We start from the raw sequence: 21183 nt of genomic DNA, 5'->3' as shown, positions 1-21183 counted from the left end.
GGATTCTTAGAGGGCACTATGCTACGCCTGGGCTTTGAGCCAGGATGGATCAGAGGGGTGGCAGCTTTGTATTCCACAGCTTGCAGTCAGGTGCTGATTGCAGGAGGTCGGGGGCCGAGTTTTGAGCTGACCAGATCAGTCCGTCAGGGGTGTCCTCTCGCCCCTTTCCTTTTTCTCTTCTTTGCGGAGGCTATGAGTATGTATTTGACGGCAGAGGAGGTTGGTTTGAGAGGACTTCAGCTCCCAGTCCGGGGGGAGGATTTGCTTGATGCTGAGTTTGCAGACGACACGGGCTTATTTTTGCATGGCCAAGAGGCCAATCTTATTCGGGCAGAGCAGTCGCTCCAGGTTTTTAGTGCGGCTTCGGGAGCATTGATCAATTGGCGCAAGACAGTGGCCTTTTGGATCAGTAGTGCTCCCACTCCGGCATGGAGTCCGGACCCCGGTTTTAGATGGATTCCTCCCGGCACAGCAGTGCGGTATTTGGGATGCCAGATTGGCCTCGATTTGTCACCTGAGCAGCAGATTGCCCCGCTTCTTCTGAGCATTCGGAAGAAGCTATTGTATTGGAGTACAGCTCGACTATCCTTGGCTGGGAGGGTGGTGGTGGCAAATCAGGTGCTGTTAGCGACTATGTGGTACATTACGTCTTGCTGGATTTTTTCGAGCTCTTGCATCAGCCAGGTACAGAGGCTGATCAGGAACTTTCTGTGGTCTGGGCGGGACGGTCAGCCAGCTCGGGCAAAGGTTGCATGGGCAGTTATTACACTCCCGCTGGCTCAGGGCGGTTTGGGCATTATAGATCCAGTCGATCAGAGTAGAGCCTTATTGGGGAAGCTTATTGTTCGGGGGTTGCTTCCAGGCGCTGAGCCTTGGAAAGAGCTCCTCTTGCAGCGATTGCAGGCCCGGGCGCCTCCTGCAGGGGGTACTTGGGCACCAGAGATTCGCTGGATATTCATAGAGATGAGGAGGACAGACCTCAGTAGAGGATGGGAGGACAGATTTGCTTTGAGTATCCTGAGAGCTTGGGAGCTGCTGAGACCGGGGCTCTCTCAGCGGCCTCCGTCTTGTGTTGAGGAGCGGGCCAGGCAGCCGCTCATCTGGAGCCCAGCGGTTCGTACAGAGCAGGGTCATATGCTGGGTTCTCGGCCTCGTCTAGCCTGGGGACCTTTAGCGGCAGGCCCAGCTCGTAGTTTTGGAGACTGGCAGGCTTTCTACAGTCTACCAGAGGAGACCCAGGTGGAGAGGCTGAGTCACTTCAGAGGGGGGTTGATTATGAGGGATGATATTCAGGAGGCACTTTCAGAGGAGTGGTTCACACCTCTCGAGCCAGTGGCCCCACGGTGGATGGGTGCCTTCACACAGTTGGAGATCCTGATTGCTGTCAAAGCTAGCACTGAGGATGGCAGATGCCTCTATTATGAGATTCAGGATGAGGGCCGACTCCAGAGAGTGGAGGTGGAGTCGCCTTTGGTTGCAGAGTGCACCTTTCAGAGGATTCGGGTAGTGGCTGCCGCTTCTCGGAAGTGGCATATTGACCCCGACCCTGCTGACGTGCTCCCGGATTGGCGTATATGGGCATATGCAGCGCGCCCCTTGGCCCGGCTACAGTGGGACCCCGGAGAGTACGAGTGGCATGATCCTTATGCATCCCTTGAGGCCACAGAGATCACATTTTTCCAGTATACTGTTCGGCTGGGACGGCATATTTTGATGGCGAGGAGGACGGTTTCTCCAGCGGCAGCGGGGCATTGGCGATTGCAGGGACTATCACAGGAGTTCCTGGAGGATTTCTGGGCTCGACTCTGGGCTAGTCGACAGGCCCGCAGGATCTCGGCTTTTCAGTGGCTGGTCGCCCACAGGGGCTCAGCAGTTGGCACTTGGCTTGTTTATAGCGGTCTTCCGGCGGCCTGCGTCCGATGCGGCCACCCTATGGAGACACAGAGACATTGCCTTTGGGACTGCCCTCAGGCACAGCAGATTTGGCTGCGGATGCTGCGTATTCTAGCCCCCCTCTCTCCAGAGGGTATGTTTACGTGGGGTGCCGCAGCTTGGTCGACTTCGTCAGGGCCTGCTATGGGCTATGAGATGGAGCAGGGCAGTCAGGCCATCAGATTTATTAGGGGCCAGCCTCGCCTGGTTCCGGCACCGGATTTCTCGTCCGACAGCTGGACACAGGAGAGGGATTTACGATGGGAGCTCCTCAGCAGCCTCACCATCTGGTTCACCTGGAGGGCCCGGTGCTTCACGGCCTTTGAGGGGAGATTAGAGCCACCAGCAGAGACTGTTCGGGGGATTTGGCAGGAGTTGATCCACACCCTGCGAGGACAGTACGACCGCATCCGGGGAGACTCGGATGAGGCGATTTTACGGCGCCAGGCCTTTCATACCACTTGGCGCTGCGGCCCGTTCTACACCCTACACACGGGATCCCCCCGTTGGCACTACAGGCCACCTGTTTGGCTCTTCCCCCCCCCCATTGTATGATTTAGCCGCTCAGTCCTTTAGACTGATGCTTGTATTTTGCAGCACCTAGGGAGAGTCTCCCGGGCTGCCATGATGTATTCACTGCTCTTCTCTCTGTTAGGAGCAGGAGAGATCTCTTTTGTAGCCCTACGGGCGTTTTTTTTACATAACTAATGAAAGGATCTTTTCTCGGAAAAAAAAAGTAGGGTCCCTCAGAAGCACTCTAGTGTGAAGCACAGTGTCACAGTCAGCAGTTACCCCTAGAGCTGTTGGCTGGGGTTAATCCAGAAGATGTTATACCTAAATTCTCATTATATGTGCCACTCCAATGGTGGAGAGAACATCAAACCAGTACCTCAGCAACATCAAAATAGTACCTCAGCAGCCCCACAAAACGGAGGGTTAACTGGAAAGAGCCTCTTGTTTCCTTGGTTTTGTATGAATTAGAAAATAGAAAGCGTTCTTCGTCCCCACTTGCAGAGGGTTGCAACAGAGTGCATGGACCCTGGAAAGTTAAGCTTGAAGGATCCCCTGTCCGAAAGATGCTTTTTAAGTGAGAAACTAGCAAGCATGTAATTCTGACCTAGCTTTTAGAGCGATAGGAACCCTAGATCCTGCCAATCGGAAAAGTGGTTGCATCAATGGTATGATGGTGTGTATCTGCTAGGGATCATCCCAAAAAATCAATAGTTCCTCCAGCTTGGGGAGTGTTGAGTGTTGAGTGTTGAGTTTTAGTAGAGAATCACACAGCTGTACAAATTGCTCTTTTTTTGGCTGGGGAGTTTGGGGGGGTGTGCTTGGGGGGGGGGGGGGGGGGGTTGTTGGAGAGCATGCGAGGTGGTGTTTCACAGTGGAGTTCTTTATGTGAGATTTTTCTTTGCATATCAAAATGATCTTAAGAACCTAAAAGTCCCTTTTTCCAAGTGCTTGGACATCTTCAATGTGCCCTTGACTTTCCAGGTATGTTGAAGGTGAAATAGAACATGCTAAGGACTTATATGAAAGCAGGGAGAGATCACTGACCAGTGAAAGGGATAAAGCTTTGGAAAACCTGCAGCTTGTAACAAGGGTATGTATTTGCGTGCTCCAAAGGATGGTGACACCTACAGTGAAACTCTATTATGTCCCTTAAAGAAGATTGTGTGGTTTCATGAGCAGGAATGTTTTGGTGCGAACGTGTGAGCTAACACATGGGGTTTTTTATTTCAAAAAAAGAAGATAAAGTCGTTGGCTTTTTTTATATTTTCTTAGTACAACATGAGGATATGGATATTGTCTTCTATTAAAACCTGGATTCTGTATGATGACAGGACAAAGCAGCAATGCAGTCTGAATTTGAACATTTGATAGAGCAGAAGAAAGTCCTGGAGGTATGGCAAATGTTGTGAAGATTTTCTGAAGAAAGGATATTCTACAAAGTTTGCACTAGTTTAACCTTTTGATATATGTTGAAACTATTATTGGTTCACAATTGATGATTGAAAACCAGAGCATTGGACAAGAAAAGAAAATTCGTGCCTCTTCACAGCCTTCCTTAGTGAATCTACCAAGCTAATTAAGCTCTTTCTGTACAGTGAAATGAGCTTCGAATACAAGTCCGTATTATAGGAGAAGCACGGATTGTATGAGTCCTTGGTTTTCTTGGTGGACCCTCTACACACAGCAGAATGTGGTGGTGCTCCCTGAAGGAAATCCCCATGCTATAGTCATGGATCTGAAGACCCAACAAGGATGAGCCTAGCTCTCCCTGCTGCACTTCAAAGACATAGAGCTAGGGTACGTGGGGAAGGAGATGGAGATGATGGTGTGCCTTCCATCTACATTTCTAACGATACAAGGTTGAGGCTATGCCATAGCTGCTAGAAGATGTCACGAGAGGCAGTTATGGTAGTGATGTGTGTGAACACACTTAGGATCTTCGAGGCACTTTTTCCCTCACTAGGAGGTTTTCTCTCCCGTGCATATGTACACCCTCTTATCTAGTCATTTTGGGGTGTGTACTTATCTTTTGTATCTATCACACATTTCGTTATTTCTAATCTAGTGAGTTTGTGTGCTCTCAAGCTTCTCTATCTTGTGTGTGTGCATTGTTGCAACCCTAACCCTAATTCCAATAATTGGTATTAGAGCTAGCTTCTAAAACCGGCCTTCAGAAACTCGACGGGCGGTGGAACAAACACTCGCACACAAAACACTTCATCACCCATGAGAACCTGGAAAAGGAAAACAAACAGGGGAGCTAGAATGCTCCTGCAAATAGTACAAGGACACTGATTGGCCCCAAAACGCAGTGGCGTCCCTTGCGGTATTTCTTTACTTATAAAAAATGAGTACATAGTACAACTTGTCGAATCCTTTACCAATAGGATCCCTTTTAGCTTTTCACCAAGGACTTTTTCCAATAGGAACTCTCACTTAGTACGTCAAAGCATTCTATAGAGAAGGCACACCTGTACGACACCTCCCTGCTTGAAAAGGTCTTCTCCATCTCAACTATGGATCTCATGAACCCTTTCCCAGACAACAGTAGGACTGTACCAAACCATGTGTCCTTCTCCTATACGTCACAGCTTGCGTGTACCCTCGAGAAAACTAAAACCTGTTCACATGAATCCAAAGACATGCTTTCCACACGAAACCAAAGACCTGTATCTGATAAACCATAGACCTGTATCCATAAACCATAGGCCTGTTTCCTCGATACCAAAGTCCTGTTTCTTCACGAAAGACCAATGTCTTGTTTCCATGACAGATATATCCACATATCACGTTTGCCAAAACCTAGAGAGAGAAAGATAGAGGTCGTATCAAGAAAAACCTAGAGAGAGAAAGATAGAGGTCGTATCAAGCATCATTCTACATATGACACACATATGCATGATGCATATATGCATTCGCAACCAATATGCTCCTCAAAATGCTCTAGCTACTCTAAAGTAAGAGTCTAAGGGCTGCTCGCAAGCCTTACACCCATGTATATCCCACAGGACCCACAACTGATGGTACAACATGAGCATACGAAAACACTCAATGCATCCAAACAGTACATCCACGAAGTACTTCCCACATATGTTCCTCTTGATGCTTTACACACTCTACTTCTGGCCATTCCGCAGGAGCCACATTCAGTGATACACCATGAACATGGTAAAGTACCTGATGTATCATACCAACATACATGGACACATCCAGAGTATTATCCATTGTATTCTCAAGGGTACCAGGATCCAATGGCAGGAGAATACCATAATACCTCGAAAAGTGTATAACTACATGCACAAATAGAGTTCAATCCATATATGAACCAAACCAACTCTAGGACTGCTCGCAAGACTTATGCCCTCCATAGAGTCTCGAAGTGTTAGCTCAGGTTGTTGCAAACTTTGAGCTCAACCAAACCATGCCATTCCAAAGAAGACCAACTCCACAAATAGCATCCTTCTCAAAATCCAATTGACCAACACCCTCGTCAAGAACAGCCAGAACCATATGACAAAGATCAATATCCCAATCTTTCTCAGTCATACCTTAGTTCCAAAGGCAAAAACCATCCATAGTTGCAATTATATTTCATGGTGCGGCCGACTGTGAACCATACCCAACTTTACCATCTCATGTGACTAGTACACAATATCATAGAAGTCCCATAAGCAAATGTACTGTCAGCCTCATTACCTCGGGTGAATACAAAGATGTCACCAAGCGACTCCTAGATGAAAAACTGAGCCTGTCTGTAACAAGGGAGCGGAGCTGCTACCCCTCTTGAGCATCAGGCAATGCTCCAGACCCCATGCTCTGCTGAACCTGAATGAGCCGTCGCAAGAGTCGGCTCCAACTCAAAGGCATCAAGATAAAGCTGCAATACTTGAGGTGAATCTGCTAAGTCACCCTCCTCCGTCGACTTCGCATCCATCGGTGAATAGTTCTTGAACTTCACAAGATAGCGACGGGAAACTTTACCTTGTACCTTTCTTTCCTTATGTGCCAGTATCTACTCTGGAATAAGAACCTCATCAAGTTCCTCTGCTTCCGTCTGAGCCTCATCTAATACATCCTCAGGCACCCAAAACCTACTTGTACTCCACCCAAGTAGTAAGCACAAGTCTCCAATGAAGCATAGTAGATCACCACTGCTAAACATAGAAAGAAGCTGCCTTCCGAACCCATGAAGCCTCCGTGAAGATACCACCGGTGACAAAGTGTCAAAAGCCATAGCCTTCAACCTATCTTTTGCCCATAACACTTCATCTGCTTCTTGTTACTGGCTGACTACTTCTTGTCCTTGGTGTCTTTTCTCCTAAGCTTCATCCTTAGCTTTTGCTCTTCACCTCATACAGGCAAAGACACACAATCCTGTACTGTCTCCTGTATTGCCTTTTCAGTGTCCCCATGTTGAAGCTTTTGATGTGACAACCACGAGCTCGCCTCCTTGAGAAAGTCGACGATATCTCGGCAATGGAACCATGAAACCGGCCTTCAGAAACTTGACGGGCGGTGGAACAAACACTCGCACACAAAACACTTCATCACCCATGAGAACCTGGAAAAGGAAAACAAACAGGGGAGCTAGAATGCTCCTGCAAATAGTACAAGGACACTGATTGGTCCCAAAACGCAGTGGCGCCCCTTGCGGTATTTCTTTACTTGATCAAAAATGAGTACATAGTACAACTTGTCAAATCCTTTACCAATAGGATCCCTTTTAGCTTTTCACCCAGGACTTTTCCCAATAAGAACTCTCACTTAGTACATCAAAGCATTCTATAGAGAAGGCACACCTGTACGACACCTCCTTGCTTGAAAAGGTCTTCTCCATCTCAACTATGGATCTCACGAACCCTTTCCCAGACAGCAGTAGGACTGTACCAAACCATATGTCCTTCCTATAGTCACAGCTTGCGTGTAACCTCGAGAAAACTAGAACCTGTTCACGTGAATCCAGAGACATGCTTTCCACACGAAACCAAAGACCTGTATCTGATAAACCATAGACCTGTATCTGATAAACCATAGACCTGTATCCATAAACCATAGGCCTGTTTCCTCGATACCAAAGTCCTGTTTCTTCACAAAAGACCAATGTCCTGTTTCCATGACAGATATATCCACATATCACGGTTGCCAAAACCTTAGAGGTCGTATCAAGCAATCCCTGAGTACACATAAGTCCAAGTCGAAGAGCAACAACACATCTCTTCCAAGAACATCATCCTGTGCATCTTAACTTGATCCTCTCTATCCAAATCTCGTAAACAAAGCCTACTTGCGAAGAGAGAGAGAGAGAGAGAGAGAGAGACCCCTTGGCTGTTAGCCCCTCGGTGCCTCCTTCAGCTCGCCTTCTTCAAGAGAGATAGAGAGAGACCCACGCTGACTGCTTCCACACATGCAGCCACCTGGCGTAGAAGGCTTCCCATCTGACACCCGTCGGGCTGCCCAACTGTCTGCAGAGAAATTCCTGCTTGACGCCTGCCTGGCTGCCCATTGCTGGTTGCCCATAGATGTAGTCGCCTGGTGGCTTTTTACTTGGTAGTAACCCATGCTCAACCACCTAATCACCTACCTGGCTGCCCATGTGTAGCAGCACCCTGCTGTAGGCCATGCGCATCAGCACTTTGTCAGCCCCCAGCAGCAACCCATGTGTGCAACTGCAACAACACCCGTCAGTAGCAGTACCCGACAGCGGCGGCTGTACCTAGTGGCGGTTGCTGTACCTAGTGGCGGCGGCAGTACTTGGTGGCGGCTACAGCAGCAGTCGCCTGGCTCCTGTGCAGTAGCACCACCCGTCAGCAGCTAATGCGCACAACTCTTGTGTATCATACCAACATACATGGACACATCCAGAGTATTACCCATTGTATTCTCAAGGGTACCAGGATCCAATGGCACCAGAATACCATAATACCTCGGAAAGTGTATAAATACATACACAAATAGAGTTCAATCCATATATGAACCAAACCAACTCTAGGACTGCTCGCAAGACTTATGCCCTCCATAGAGTCTCGAAGTGTTAGTTCAGGTTGTTGCAAACTTTGAGCTCAACCAAACCATGCCATTCCAAAGAAGACCAACTCCACAAATAGCATCCTTCTCAAAATCCAATTGACCAACACCCTGGTCAAGAACAGCCAGAACCATATGACAAAGATCAATATCCCAATCTTCCTCAGTCATACCGTAGTTCCAAAGGCAAAAACCATCTATAGTTGCAGTTATATTTCATGGTGCGGCCGACTGTGAACCATACCCAACTTTACCATCTCATGTGACTAGTACACAATATCATAGAAGTCCCATAAGCAAATGTACTGTCAGCCTCAGAACCTCAGGTGAATACAAAGATGTCACCAAGCGACTCCTAGATGAAAAACTGAGCCTGTCTGTAACAAGGGAGCGGAGCTGCTACCCCTCTTGAGCATCAGGCAATGCTCCAGACCCCATGCTCTGCTGAACCTGAATGAGCCGTCACAAGAGTCGGCTCCAACTCAAAGGCATCAAGATAAAGCTGCAATACCTGGGGTGAATCTGCTAAGTCACCCTCCTCCATCGACTTCGCATCCATCGGTGAATAGTTCTTGAACTTCACAAGATAGCGACGGGAAACTTTACCTTGTACCTTTCTTTCCTTATGTGCCAGTATCTACTCTGGAATAAGAACCTCATCAAGTTCCTCCGCTTCCGTCTGAGCCTCATCTGATACATCCTCAGGCACCCAAAACCTACTTGTACTCCACTCAAATGGTAAGCACAAGTCCCCAATGAAGCATAGTAGATCACCACTGCTAAACATAGAAAGAAGCTGCCTTTCGAACCCATGAAGCCTCCGTGACGATACCACCGGTGACAAAGTGTCAAAAGCCATAGCCTTCAACCTATCTTTTGCACCATAACACTTCATCTGCTTTCTTGTTTAGTGGCTGACTACTTCTTGTGCTTGGTGTCTTTTCTCCTAAGCTTCATCCTTAGCTTTTGCTCTTCACCTCATACAGGCAAAGACACACGATCCTGTACTGTCTCCTGTACTGCCTTTTCAGTGTCCCATGTTGAAGCTTTTGATGTGACAACCACGAGCTCGCCTCCTTGAGAAAGTCGACGATATCCCGGCAATGGAACCATGAAACCGGCCTTCAAAAACTTGACGGGCGGTGGAACAAACACTCGCACACAAAACACTTCATCACCCATGAGAACCTGGAAAAGGAAAACAAACATGGGAGCTAGAATGCTCCTGCAAATAGTACAAGGACACCGATTGGCCCCAAAACGCAGTGGCGCCCCTTGCGGTATTTCTTTACTTGATAAAAAATGAGTACATAGTACAACTTGTCGAATCCTTTACCAATAGGATCCCTTTTAGCTTTTCACCCAGGACTTTTCCCAATAAGAACTCTCACTTAGTACATCAAAGCATTCTATAGAGAAGGCACACCTGTACGACACCTCCCTGCTTGAAAAGGTCTTCTCCATCTCAACTATGGATCTCACGAACCCTTTCCCAGACAGTTGTAGGACTGTACCAAACCATATGTCCTTCCTATAGTCACAACTTGCGTGTAACCTCGAGAAAACTAGAACGTGTTCACATGAATCCAGAGACATCCTTTCCACACCAAACCAAAGACATGTATTTGATAAACCATAGACCTGTATCTGATAAACCATAGACCTGTATCCATAAACCATAGGCCTGTTTCCTCGATACCAAAGTCCTCTTTCTTCACGAAAGACCAATGTCTTGTTTCCATGACAGATATATCCACATATCACGGTTGCCAAAACCTTAGAGTTCGTATCAAGCAATCCCTGAATACACATAAGTCCAAGTCGAAGAGCAACAACACATCTCTTCCAAGAACATCATCCTGTGCATCTTAACTTGATCCTCTCTATCCAAATCTCGTAAACAAAGCCTGCTCGCGAAGAGAGAGAGAGAGACCCCTTGGCTGTTAGGCCCTCGGTGCCTCCTTCAGCTCACCTTCTTCAAGAGAGATAGAGAGAGATCCACGCTGATTGCTTCCATACATGCAGCCACCTGGTGTAGAGGGCCTCCCATCTGACACCCGTCGGGCTGCCCAACTGTCTGCAGAGAAATTCCTGCTTGACGCCTGCCTGGCTGCCTAGCCCATAGATGTACCCATGTGCAGCACCGTCCTGCTGTAGGCCATGCGCATCAGCACCTTGTTAGCCCCCAGCAGCAACCCATGCGTGCAAGTGCAACAACACCCGTCAGTAGTAGTACCCGACAACGGCGGCTGTACCTGGTGGCGGTTGCTGTACCTGGTGGCGGTTGTTGTACCTGGTGGTGGCGGCTGTACTTGGTGGTGGTTGTAGCAGCAGTCGCCTGGCTCCTATGCAGTAGCACCACCCGTCAACAGCCCATGCGCACAACTCTTGTGGCGCAGCAGTAGCAGCAGCAGCCTGTAGCTCTTGTGCAGTTGCCCGGACACCTGTTTGGTAGCCATACGGGCAACAGCGCCACCCATGAGGATTCATACGGCGACCACCCTCTGCCCCTCGAACCTCTGCCACCTTCCTTATATAAAGAAACGATGCGCTTTTTCTCCAAAAACGCCAAAAGCAACTTAGCAAAAATGCATGCCTAAATAATATTTATTTTTATCATCAAAGGTTTTAAAAACCTTATAACCTCAAAATCCCTTTTGTCCCCTTTTCACACTTGGGCTGGCCACACTTATGAGTTGCCTTTTCACATTCAGCTGATGCCTTTTCATAAACATTGTGCGTCCCGTGTCCGTGCCCGTGCCCGTGCGGACCTGCTTGTTTTCCAGAGGGAATAACACGGGATCGTAACAGCTTCCTTGACACTTGATGTAGTAGTCTATCTCTGTCCTCATGACCCTGTTTTTCTGTCTCCGATTGAGATACCCTTTTTGGAGAAGAAGGTATATATTATAGTGTGGAGTATACGAAGTATACAAAGTTTTCGGGGTCCGCAGTGTGATTCGAGCGCGTTTTGGGCACCGCAAGGTTTTTGCAGACGTTTTGGAGAGGTGTCATTTTGGATTGGTCTTGCTCGATTTTGGGTGTTTGGGTTGTGCAATGGGATTTGGTGTGCAGCAGCATCTAGAGTGTCTTCAACAACATTGACCATCATAATTTCGTCAGTAAGACTCTATCCTCTATTCTGTGTTATTTTTCATACACTTTGGAGGTGATTCAGTCAGTTGGGAGCCGTTCAGGGTTGCATTCAGTGAATACTGAGTACTTGCAGTGTGTTGAAAGATTTTGCATTTGGTAGATAGTCATGGCTGGCAGTAGTGATGTATTCAACATGTTGTCTATTGAGAACAAACTTGATGGGACTAACTACCCATTGTGGTTCTATATGATGACACATGTACTGGTTGCTAAAGGCCTTTGGAATGTGGTCAGTGGTAGTGAGACTCGTACTGTTTCACAACTGTAGTGCAACCAGGTGTTGCAGGTACATCTGAAGTAGAATCTGATACAGATGTGGCTCCTCCACATGCACCACCAGTACCTTCCACTGCTGCTCATGGGATGGAAGAGATGCACAGGCACATGCATCGCTTGCACTTTCTCTAAAGCGAAGCATTATTCCTCATATTCGATCATGTAAGACTTCAAAACAGGCATGGGATGCACTTGCTGCATTATACCATGTGCGCAATGAAGCACGTGTTGCATATCTCTGCAAAACAGTTGGAGTCTGAGTACATGAATGAGAGAGACTCAATGGATAGCTTCTTGACCAAGATCAAAGATTTTAAGGAGCAGCTCGCTAGTGTGGATGAGATATATCTTGATAGTACATTGGTACCCAGAGTTCTCAATGCATTGCCGTATTCTTATCAGAGTTTTGCCTCTATCCTTAGACTCACAATGAAGGGAAATCCAAATGCCCTTTCATTTGATGAACTGGTTTCAGTACTCTTGCAACAAGAGTAGTCTAGGCAAAACAGATCTGTTATGCGAGTTGGTGACCAAGATTTTGTTGCCAGTCAGAAAGGCAAAGGTAAAGCTTCTTCGCATTGTGGCTATAAGCCAAAATCAAAATCCTCAGGTAAGGATGCAAAGTAAGAAAGTAATAAGCCTAAAAAGAAGGGCAAGTGTTACTATTGCAAGAAACCAGGGCACTACATAAATGAGTGCAAGAAAAAGCTAGAGAAGGTGAAAAAGAAAGAATCGGGCATGGCTGTGGCTAATGCATCTGCACCAAGTGCAGAGAAAAAGAAATCTGCAAGTTTTGCTCAAGATGATTGGGCATGGATTGTATATTGCAGTTATGACCCTTTTGTTCATGATGTATGCATGTCAGTGGGGTAGAATCAAATGCTTGGTACTTTGACAGTGGTGCTAGTAAGTACATTACTTCACAAAAAAATTTATTCTAGTCTCTAGAATTTGTCCTAAGTGAAGGAACTTTCACATGTGCAAATGGTCTCTCATATCCTGTCAAAGGAGTTGGTAGAGTTGTGCTCACTGTTGCAAATGGAGATGCATTTACTCTTTCTAAAGTTTTATATGTGTCAGACATTAAGAAGAGCTTGCTGTCAGTTTCAGTCTTAGCCTTGTCAGGCTTGATGGTGAAATTTGTGGATGACAGATGTACAGTTCAGGATAGAAATGATGGTTATATCATTGTCTGAGGTACCTTGTTTCATGGTCTATACAAGATGGATGTATTTGAGAAGTTGCAGTATGATGCTTGCTTAGCCTCTACGTCTCATGCTATGAGTGATGCAGATTTATGGCATGCACGATTTGGCCATATGAATTTTGGCAGTTTGTTACGCCTTCAAAGGCATGATATGGTGTTTGAGTTGCCAACTCTTAAGACCCCTACTAGACATGTACGTAAGGGGTGTATTCTTGGTAAAATGCATCGGGTATCATTTCCAAAGGATGGATCTGTGAGAATGGTTAAGAAATTACAGCTTATACATAGTGATGTATGTGGTCCTATGAGGACACCATCTATTGGGGGATATCTCTACTTCATCACTTTTATTGATGATTGCTCCTAATATAGCTGGGTGTATCCATTAAAGCAGAAGTCAAAGGTTTTTATGTGCGTTAGGCACTTTGTATCCATGGCTGAAAATGCATGTGAATGTAAAGTTGGCATCCTTCGTAGTACAGATTGAGGGGGGGAGTATATGTCCAAGGAATTTCATGCATATATGGTTGAAAAAGTCATAAGGCATCAATGTACAGTGCCATACACACCTTAGCAAAATGGTGTGGTTGAGAGGAAGAACATGTCTCTCATGGAGATGGCACGATGTATGGTAAAAGCCTAAGATTTACCTCATAGTTTTTGGTTTGAGGCAACTATGTGCGCAAACTATGTGTTAAACAAATGTCCTACCAAGGCCTTGCAGTCTAAAACTCCTTATGAAGCTTGGCATGGCAGAAAGCCTTCTATGTCTCATTTGAGTGTTTTTGGTTGTCTTGCTTATGCTCGTGCTTGAGCAACAACGTAGTAAGCTTGATGATAAGGCAATTAAATGCATAGTTGTGGGATATAGTTCAGAAAGCAAGGTATATAGACTCTACCATTCGGCCTCAAAGCGGATTTTGGTAAGTAGAGATGTTGTTTTTGTCGAAAACTCAATTCAGTCCATGCTTTCATGCAAAAAACAGTAGAATGTATGTTCACAGGACATGTTTGATTTGCTCTTACCTTTGTTTAATTGAGAGTAGCCATATGTAGAGCAATTGAATGCTCAACCAAGTGCTGAAATTCAGCCTTTACAGGTGTAAAATCAGCCTGCAAATCAGCCTTTTGATGAGGTAATTATGGAGGATGTAGTGGATGAGGAGAGCAATCCAACAGAGAGTACTCTCTATGTGAAGAGGAGTAAGGCAATTAAATGCATAGTTGTGGGATTTAGTTTAGAAATCAAGGGATATAGACTCTACCATCCGGCCTCAAAGCGGATTTTGGTAAGTAAAGATGTTGTTTTTGTCGAAAGCTCAATTCAGTCCATGCTTTCATGCAAAAAACAGCAGAATGTATGCTCACAGGACAGTTTGATTTGCTCTTATCTTTGTTTAATCGAGAGTAGCCATATGTAGAGCAATTGAATGCTCAACCAAGTGTTGAAATTCAGCCTTTGCAGGTGCAAAATCAGCTTGCAAATCAGCCTTTTGATGAGGTAATTATTGAGGATGTAGTGGATGAGGAGAGCGGTCCAACAGAGAGTACTCTCTATGTGAAGAGGAGTAAGGACACATTTTTGGTCATCGTTCTAGACGTTGATGACATGTTGCTCACGGGACCCGATATAGATCAGATTTTAACCTTTAAGGTTGATTTGCAGTCATCGTTTGAGATGTCAGATTTGGGGCCGTTGCATTACTATTTGGGGATTCAGTTTATGCAGCGCAATGATGGTATTGTTATGCTGCAGTCTAAATATATACAGAAGCTATTGAAGAGGTTTAATCGTCAAGACCTTAAACCTGTGTTTACACCTATGGAGACAGGTACTCGACTTAGTCTTCAAGATGCAGGAGACTCTTTTGATGCTAGTTTGTATCAGCAGGCTGTTGGATCTCTTCTTTATGTGTGCAACACGAGGCCAGATATAAAGTATGGAGTCTTAGAGTTGAGCAGATTTATGCATAGTCCAGGTATGAAGCATTGATTGTTAAGCGGGTTTTCTGTTATTTACACGGTACTCAGTATTTTGGATTATTTTATCCAAAGAGGGGTGAGTCACAGCTACATGCTTTCAGTGATTTAGATTGGGTTGGATGTTATGACATACGAGTGTCCACTAATGGGTCTTGCTTTCACCTTGGTGATTTATGTATATCATGGCTCAGCAAGAAGCAAGCTACAATGGCCACTTTCAACTGTGAAGCTGAGTACATGGTAGCTTTTACAGCTACAGTTGAGTGTGTGTGGCTTAGACGTCTTATGGTTTATTTGGGTGTTGGACAGTCGTCTAGCACTACGATTTTCACTGACAGTTAGAGCATATTAGCAGTTGTGAGGAACCTAGTGTTTCATGCTCGCACTAAGCACATTGAGGTGCATTACCACTATGTTAGGGAAAGACTCTGTGCAGTAGAGATCAGCTTGGTCTATATGTCTACACATGACAACATGGCTCTTTCTCGTGAAAAGTTCAAAGCTTTTCGTAAGCTTTGGGCTTATTGCTTTTTCAGGATTGATCGGCCATACCTTGTACATGTTCACATCATCACTCCAAGGGCGATTTGTAGCATTATATGGTAGTGATGTGTGAACACACTTAGGACCGCTAGGGCACTTTTTCTCTCATTAGGAGGTTTTTCCCCGTGCATATGTATGCCCTCTTATCTACTCATTTTGGAGTGTGTACTTATCTTTTGTATCTGGCACACATTTGTTTATTTCTAATCTAGCGAGTTTGTGTGCGCTCAGGCTTCTCTATCTTGTGTGTGCATTGTTGCAACCCTAACCCTAATTCCAACAGCAGTGGCATAGCTCCCAATATTCACCCTAAGTGGTTAAGGGCTTGTTCATATGCTGAAACAGGAGTGGCTTATACCTACATTTGTACAGGACACGCTTGTGCCTAAGTTGGTGCACAAGATGATCGTAACTGGGAACAAGAGATTCTTGTTCTTGAGTTTGAACGAGAGAATTCTTGAGGTATGAATCATTCAAATTTGGAATGCAGTCATTTCCGGTGCAAAAATATTCTACAAAGCTATGTAAGATGGTAAATTTCTATGATAAGATGGGAAATTTCTATGATAATCAATTTGTGTGAGTTATGTCGTGTTATGCATGTTACAAGGGAGTAAACATGCCTGTGAGACTTGTCTTTGGACATGCAAATTGCATGAATTTATTTGCATGTGAATGGAACAGCAATGTGGAAGTATAAACAAAGGGAAAATTGTTGTGAAGAGAACGTCATTGTGGTTGAGTGCTGGTCTTAAATTCCTCCCCCATCCATCGTCCATTGATTCCAAGGCAGAGAGCAGAAGTGTACAGTATCATTTGTAGTTGTATGGTGTACAATAGCATGAGCAGCAGTTGAAGTTTATGGTTTCACAGCCTGCAATATGTTTTCCACATATGATCAGTTGGCAGGATCGGAACTATACAGACGCTATACGTCCAGCCATGCAGGCAGCAGTATGGTCATCTACCATGCCTTCGCGCAACCAACAACATTTAGTTGTACGAAAGGTGTGAGGCAAGTTCATTGTTCTCGGATGATTTCTGGGTCCTTGCGTTGGTCTCTGTTGAATCCCTGGGGTTGCGAGCTGGGGGCATTGCTCGTGGCTACGAGAAAAGCAGGATTACAAAGGTTTTTTTCATGTAGTTGGGTTCTTTAACAACGGCTTAATGACGATGGTGAATTCTCATGGACTATCTCATGCCTGCAATCAAGAGCAACAACACGAGATGTCCTCCCGTGCTAACCCAATCTAGTGTCCAAGGGTACACCGTCTTCATAACTTCCCTTTTGAGTTTTCTTGCACCCTTGTGTGTTTAGCTTGTGTATCAGGTGATCCTTCTGGAGGAGTCTTACACAGTTGGTATCCCTCCCTCTTATCATCGGCTGCAATTTGAAGGCTCCCCAGCACCAAGGAGCTGCCAAGGATTATGAATTTGGGATGTTGCCCAGAATCATCATAAGAAGGTTGTGCTTTTCGGCACAAGCCCCATTGTTTTTGCAAGGAGCACGATGTTTGGGGACACTACTCTCAAGTTCAAGGACACCAGGCCAAACCTGAAGTGGCTCAATCAGGCAATAAACTTTTCCCAAGAGCAGCGTTGAAGTCCTCACATGGCTCAGTGAGGTGGGCAACGGTGAGGCACCTCTGGCCGAGCAGGAAAGGTAGGGAGTGGAAGCGAGACATCTAGAGCGTTGGGCAGGAGCAGGCGGGACCAAAGGCGAGGTAGTACTTCAAAGGATGTCTTGGCTTGCAACCTCTATCTCTGAATGCTACAAATGATCCACGACTTGCCTTTTTATAGGGCTCTTGATAGCAAGTCGTATTCAGGTCGGTTTTGCCTTTTTGACCTATATAATAATGTCCAAAATGTAATATTGAACCTCCAAACTATACCCAAAAGGTTTCCCAATTATTGGTCCATGTCTTGGGCACCTCCAGGCACCGTTTAGACTCCCAAATCTGCTCCAGATTGCCATATGCGGCCTCTAACTTTCCCCTTTAGGTGGCTGCAAGAAGTAATCATGTCTACGTGGCACCGTCGGAAGGTGTGCATGTGACAATCAACCTGACACTCCCCGAGGAGGAGGATGAGATTAACCCAACAATTTTTGAGAAGATTTAGAAAAGTTTCTCCAAGTTTGGTAAGGAGAAGGATGAGGCTACATGTGATGTAAAAGATCCAGTAACCTGTTACCGAACCATAGCTTAAAGACCAAGTGAGAGAGCTTGGAGATTGAGCTGGTGAGTTTTGTGCAGAGCCCAAGCTGAACCAGAGCAACGGTATATGGAGTACCCTAGTGCTCTAAGTTGCTGGAGGGGATGTCATGTGTATCACATCTTTGAGTGCCACATGAACGTATTTTATATCCCCCCCTCCTGCTGATCTACCTCGACATATGCTCAGCATACTATGAGATTCACAGGAGATTCCATTGCTTGTTAGCGTGCAGGTCAGGGCAACACGAGAGACATGCGTCCTCAATGCAAGTGGTGGTGGTCAATGAATTCCATGAAGTGGATGTCGTCTCCTCCTGTTGCGATGTCCAGGTGTTGAATTGATCAGAGCTTACAGTTGCTGAGTGTGAAGAGCCTCAGTCGGGGGAGATGGAGCGGCTGTTATGGAGTTTGGTGCCGGGGCGGCAGGCGGGGGGGTGGGGGTGGGGGTGGGGGTGGGGTTGTGGGGGCTGCTTGCAACTTCCACATGAAGTGAAAACAGTAATCAGGGACAGCAAGGCGAGAAGGAAAGGCATGGGGGATGGAGCAGAAGGGCGGACAAAGAAAAGGATAACCAAGGAACATGGAAAAACGGGAGCATGATATAAAAGGTGAACTCGTGAGAGAAAGGTGGTGGGGAGGAGCCAGAAACTGGAGGGATGGGGTCACATTATAGACATGGGCCAGGTGTAGAACCGTCACTAGGGAAAGAAATGGAGGTAGAGGGTTCTTTTCATTCATGAATCATGATTTGTTGTAGACTGTACTGTGGAATTTGGATAATGAATCCGTAGTAAAAGTGTTTCAAAGAAAAGTTAAACAAAAATAATAAAAGTAATTTTAAAAAAAAATGTTGTTTGATGCTTTAGGCACTTGTTCTAGTACACCTTAATTTGTTTATGGTTTGACATACAAAGCAATTGTGTTCCAGGAAAGAGAGCAGAAACTGAAGGAGGCTTTGGACAACCGGAGTAAAGAAACTTCAGAATTATTGATCAAACTGTCATCTATGACTGCTACCTTAAATGCCCAAACTATGGCTCAAGAGAAGATGAAAGATTTATATACTTTAAAGGTATCTGTCTTGTGACAAAAAAAATAGTCTAGCTGATGTCCCCATAACCAGGTCAAAATCAAATCTGGAAGGGGAAAATTCAAGTTTTTAAAATTTTTACGCATTTCAGCCTACAGCGGCCTGAGTAGCTTGATGAATGTACACAACAGGTGAATCAGTTGTGCAAGGCATTGGAAGAGTTACGAGATGTGGATATTTGATCAGTTGGAGGCAATGTTTGTGCTGCAAGGCTGAGCATGTGATTCCAAAGGTTGAGGAAACCCTGCAGGTGCAAGCCATGAAATGGTACCTCTTCATGTGGCGTTTCACGTGCAGGTTTAGAACTCGGACGGAGGAGGTCTTGAGTTCAATCCGGCTGGCTGTTGTGGCCACGGCCACGCGTCTAATCGTCTTCGGGCAGGCACGTAAAAGCGACTCCCGGCGGGCGATCAATATCGTGACTACATGTGAAGGGGAAAAAAACAATGGTTTTAGTGCAGGTTTCCTATGCAGCGTTAGCCATACATTTTAATAATCCTCCTGCAGCAGACAGCAGTTCCTTTTGCTAAAGGCAAGTAGTCATGAATGCACGAATGCTGATTTTGCACTTTGTTTCCCCCTTTTTGACTAGCCTTACGCCCAAGATCCTCCCCGCGTTTCCATTTTTGCCCGCCGTAGGCAATGCCACTGGGGACGCACCATGTGGGGTTTTGAACCCAGGACCTCTTGGTCCTAGATAAATAAACATCTCTACCACTTTAGGGGCTCTTACTTGCACTTGGATTCTTAAGAATGTGAAGGTTGAGAGCTAAACATGATGCATATTATTATGCTATGGCTATTTTAAATAACTGTGCCACTTGAAAAATAAAGATGGAAAATGAGTGTCCTTTCCTTGTTAGAGGTGTAGTGAAGAGGAAGTCTAGAGATGGAAAATGAATGTCCTTTCCTTGTTGGAGGTGTAGTGAAGAGGAACTTCAATGTCTACAACTTTGTAGGCGAGTTGGCAAGTCTTTGAGCTCTTGGGCCAGTGAGGGGGCTGTGTGTGTGTGTGTGTGTGTGTGTGGATGCTTGGTTGGAGTGCTACATGTTGGTGAAACTATAGCCAAAAGAAGGATAGCTTGTGTCTCTTGCTTTAGATGCTCAAATCGCAATGAGATTGTGTCTCATTTACTATGGGCTTGTTTGGATACTAGAGATTAACAATTTCTTTGGTTGCAAGATTTCCAAGATGTTGCTTCTCCAAGCGGTATTTTTGGATATTTTTGGAGATATCACCAAGGATTGGCTAATTACGTTCTTGGACACACTTTTGGGCACTCTGGACACTCTGGATTGGCCACGAATGATCTCACTCTAAAGATTGACAAGTACTCGTGTTTTTGCCAGTCTTTATGCCAATCTTTTTATGATCGTCACAAGAGATGGATTAATTGTAGTTAGACTTGTTTTTTTCACTATTTTTGATCTGAAAGAAGTTTTCCTTGCCTTTGAGGACTTCTACAGTGAAGTAATAGATTATTGCTTTATACAAAAAAACAAAAAAAGTGTGGAAGGGGGATTGAGTTCGAATTCCACTTGCCTTAAGCCAATGGGCACTAAGGTCCTTTGTGGCCTACAAGCGAACCATGGCCTATTTGTGCTCCTCGTGGGTTGAGCTTGGAGAGTTGCAACATTGTCGATTGATTAGCAAGATCTCTATGCAAGAGGGAAAAAAAGGAAATGTCTTCAATGTTCTTGAAAGAGTGAAACATTGCTTCCATCCAAAGAGCAATTTGACATGCCCACGTTGTGGTAAAGTATTTGAAGTTGGTAATGACAATAATACAAATATATTATAATTTTTGGGCCACATTGTGATCCAAAAGCTTTGTGACTTTGAGAGACCAATAGAGCGTTGTGCTTTACTTGATTCTAGGTGAAATTGGTGAGCCTTCCTAACACATCAGGTTCCTCTAATAGCCTAAAATTCATTATGATCAATGAATGAGCTTAACATAGCATTCTATGGTTTTCTATGTTGATTATCTTTTTGTAAGTTTGATTGGGTTAATGTTATCAAAAGTGTTGCAAGTAGCCTAATTACTTCACAAGCTTGTAATGATAGCTTAAAAAGAATCACATGTTATAACCCAGATTGTTGTAGTTTATGAGGAAAAACAACCAAATCTTATTTAGAATGTGCAATGGAGGATATATACTTATGGACTATGAATCATGAGAATGTGAAGTGGGAGGATTACATAATGGGAATGTGAAGTGGGAGGGTTAAATAATTT

General features: G+C 45.3%; 1 protein-coding gene across 7 annotated transcripts in view; it reads left to right on the top strand.

Annotated features, from left to right (window-relative positions):
- The window catches only part of LOC147604706 (uncharacterized), a 168878-nt gene extending 148189 nt beyond the window's left edge, over window positions 1–20689 (top strand). For 3 of the 7 annotated variants that reach the window (XM_086794580.1, XM_086794577.1, XM_086794584.1), the window contains 4 exons: window positions 3427–3535; window positions 3777–3836; window positions 18782–18925; window positions 19075–20689. In XM_086794580.1, coding sequence (XP_086650706.1) covers window positions 3427–3535; window positions 3777–3836; window positions 18782–18925; window positions 19075–19125 — 364 coding nt within the window. In that variant the 3' untranslated portion in view covers window positions 19126–20689. Of the gene's footprint in view, window positions 1–3426; window positions 3536–3776; window positions 3837–18781; window positions 18926–19074 lie in introns of those variants that run through there. The other 4 variants (XM_086794579.1, XM_086794578.1, XM_086794583.1 and 1 more) reach the window with 2 other exon arrangements.
- Window positions 20690–21183: the final 494 nt, after the last annotated feature.

Source organism: Cibotium barometz, chromosome 61 (assembly GCF_041138505.1).
Source record: "Cibotium barometz isolate CiBa-2024 chromosome 61, ASM4113850v1, whole genome shotgun sequence".
Lineage (NCBI taxonomy): Eukaryota > Viridiplantae > Streptophyta > Polypodiopsida > Cyatheales > Cibotiaceae > Cibotium > Cibotium barometz.
Note: the sequence above shows the minus strand (reverse complement) of the source record. Positions and strands in the feature narration are given on the sequence as shown.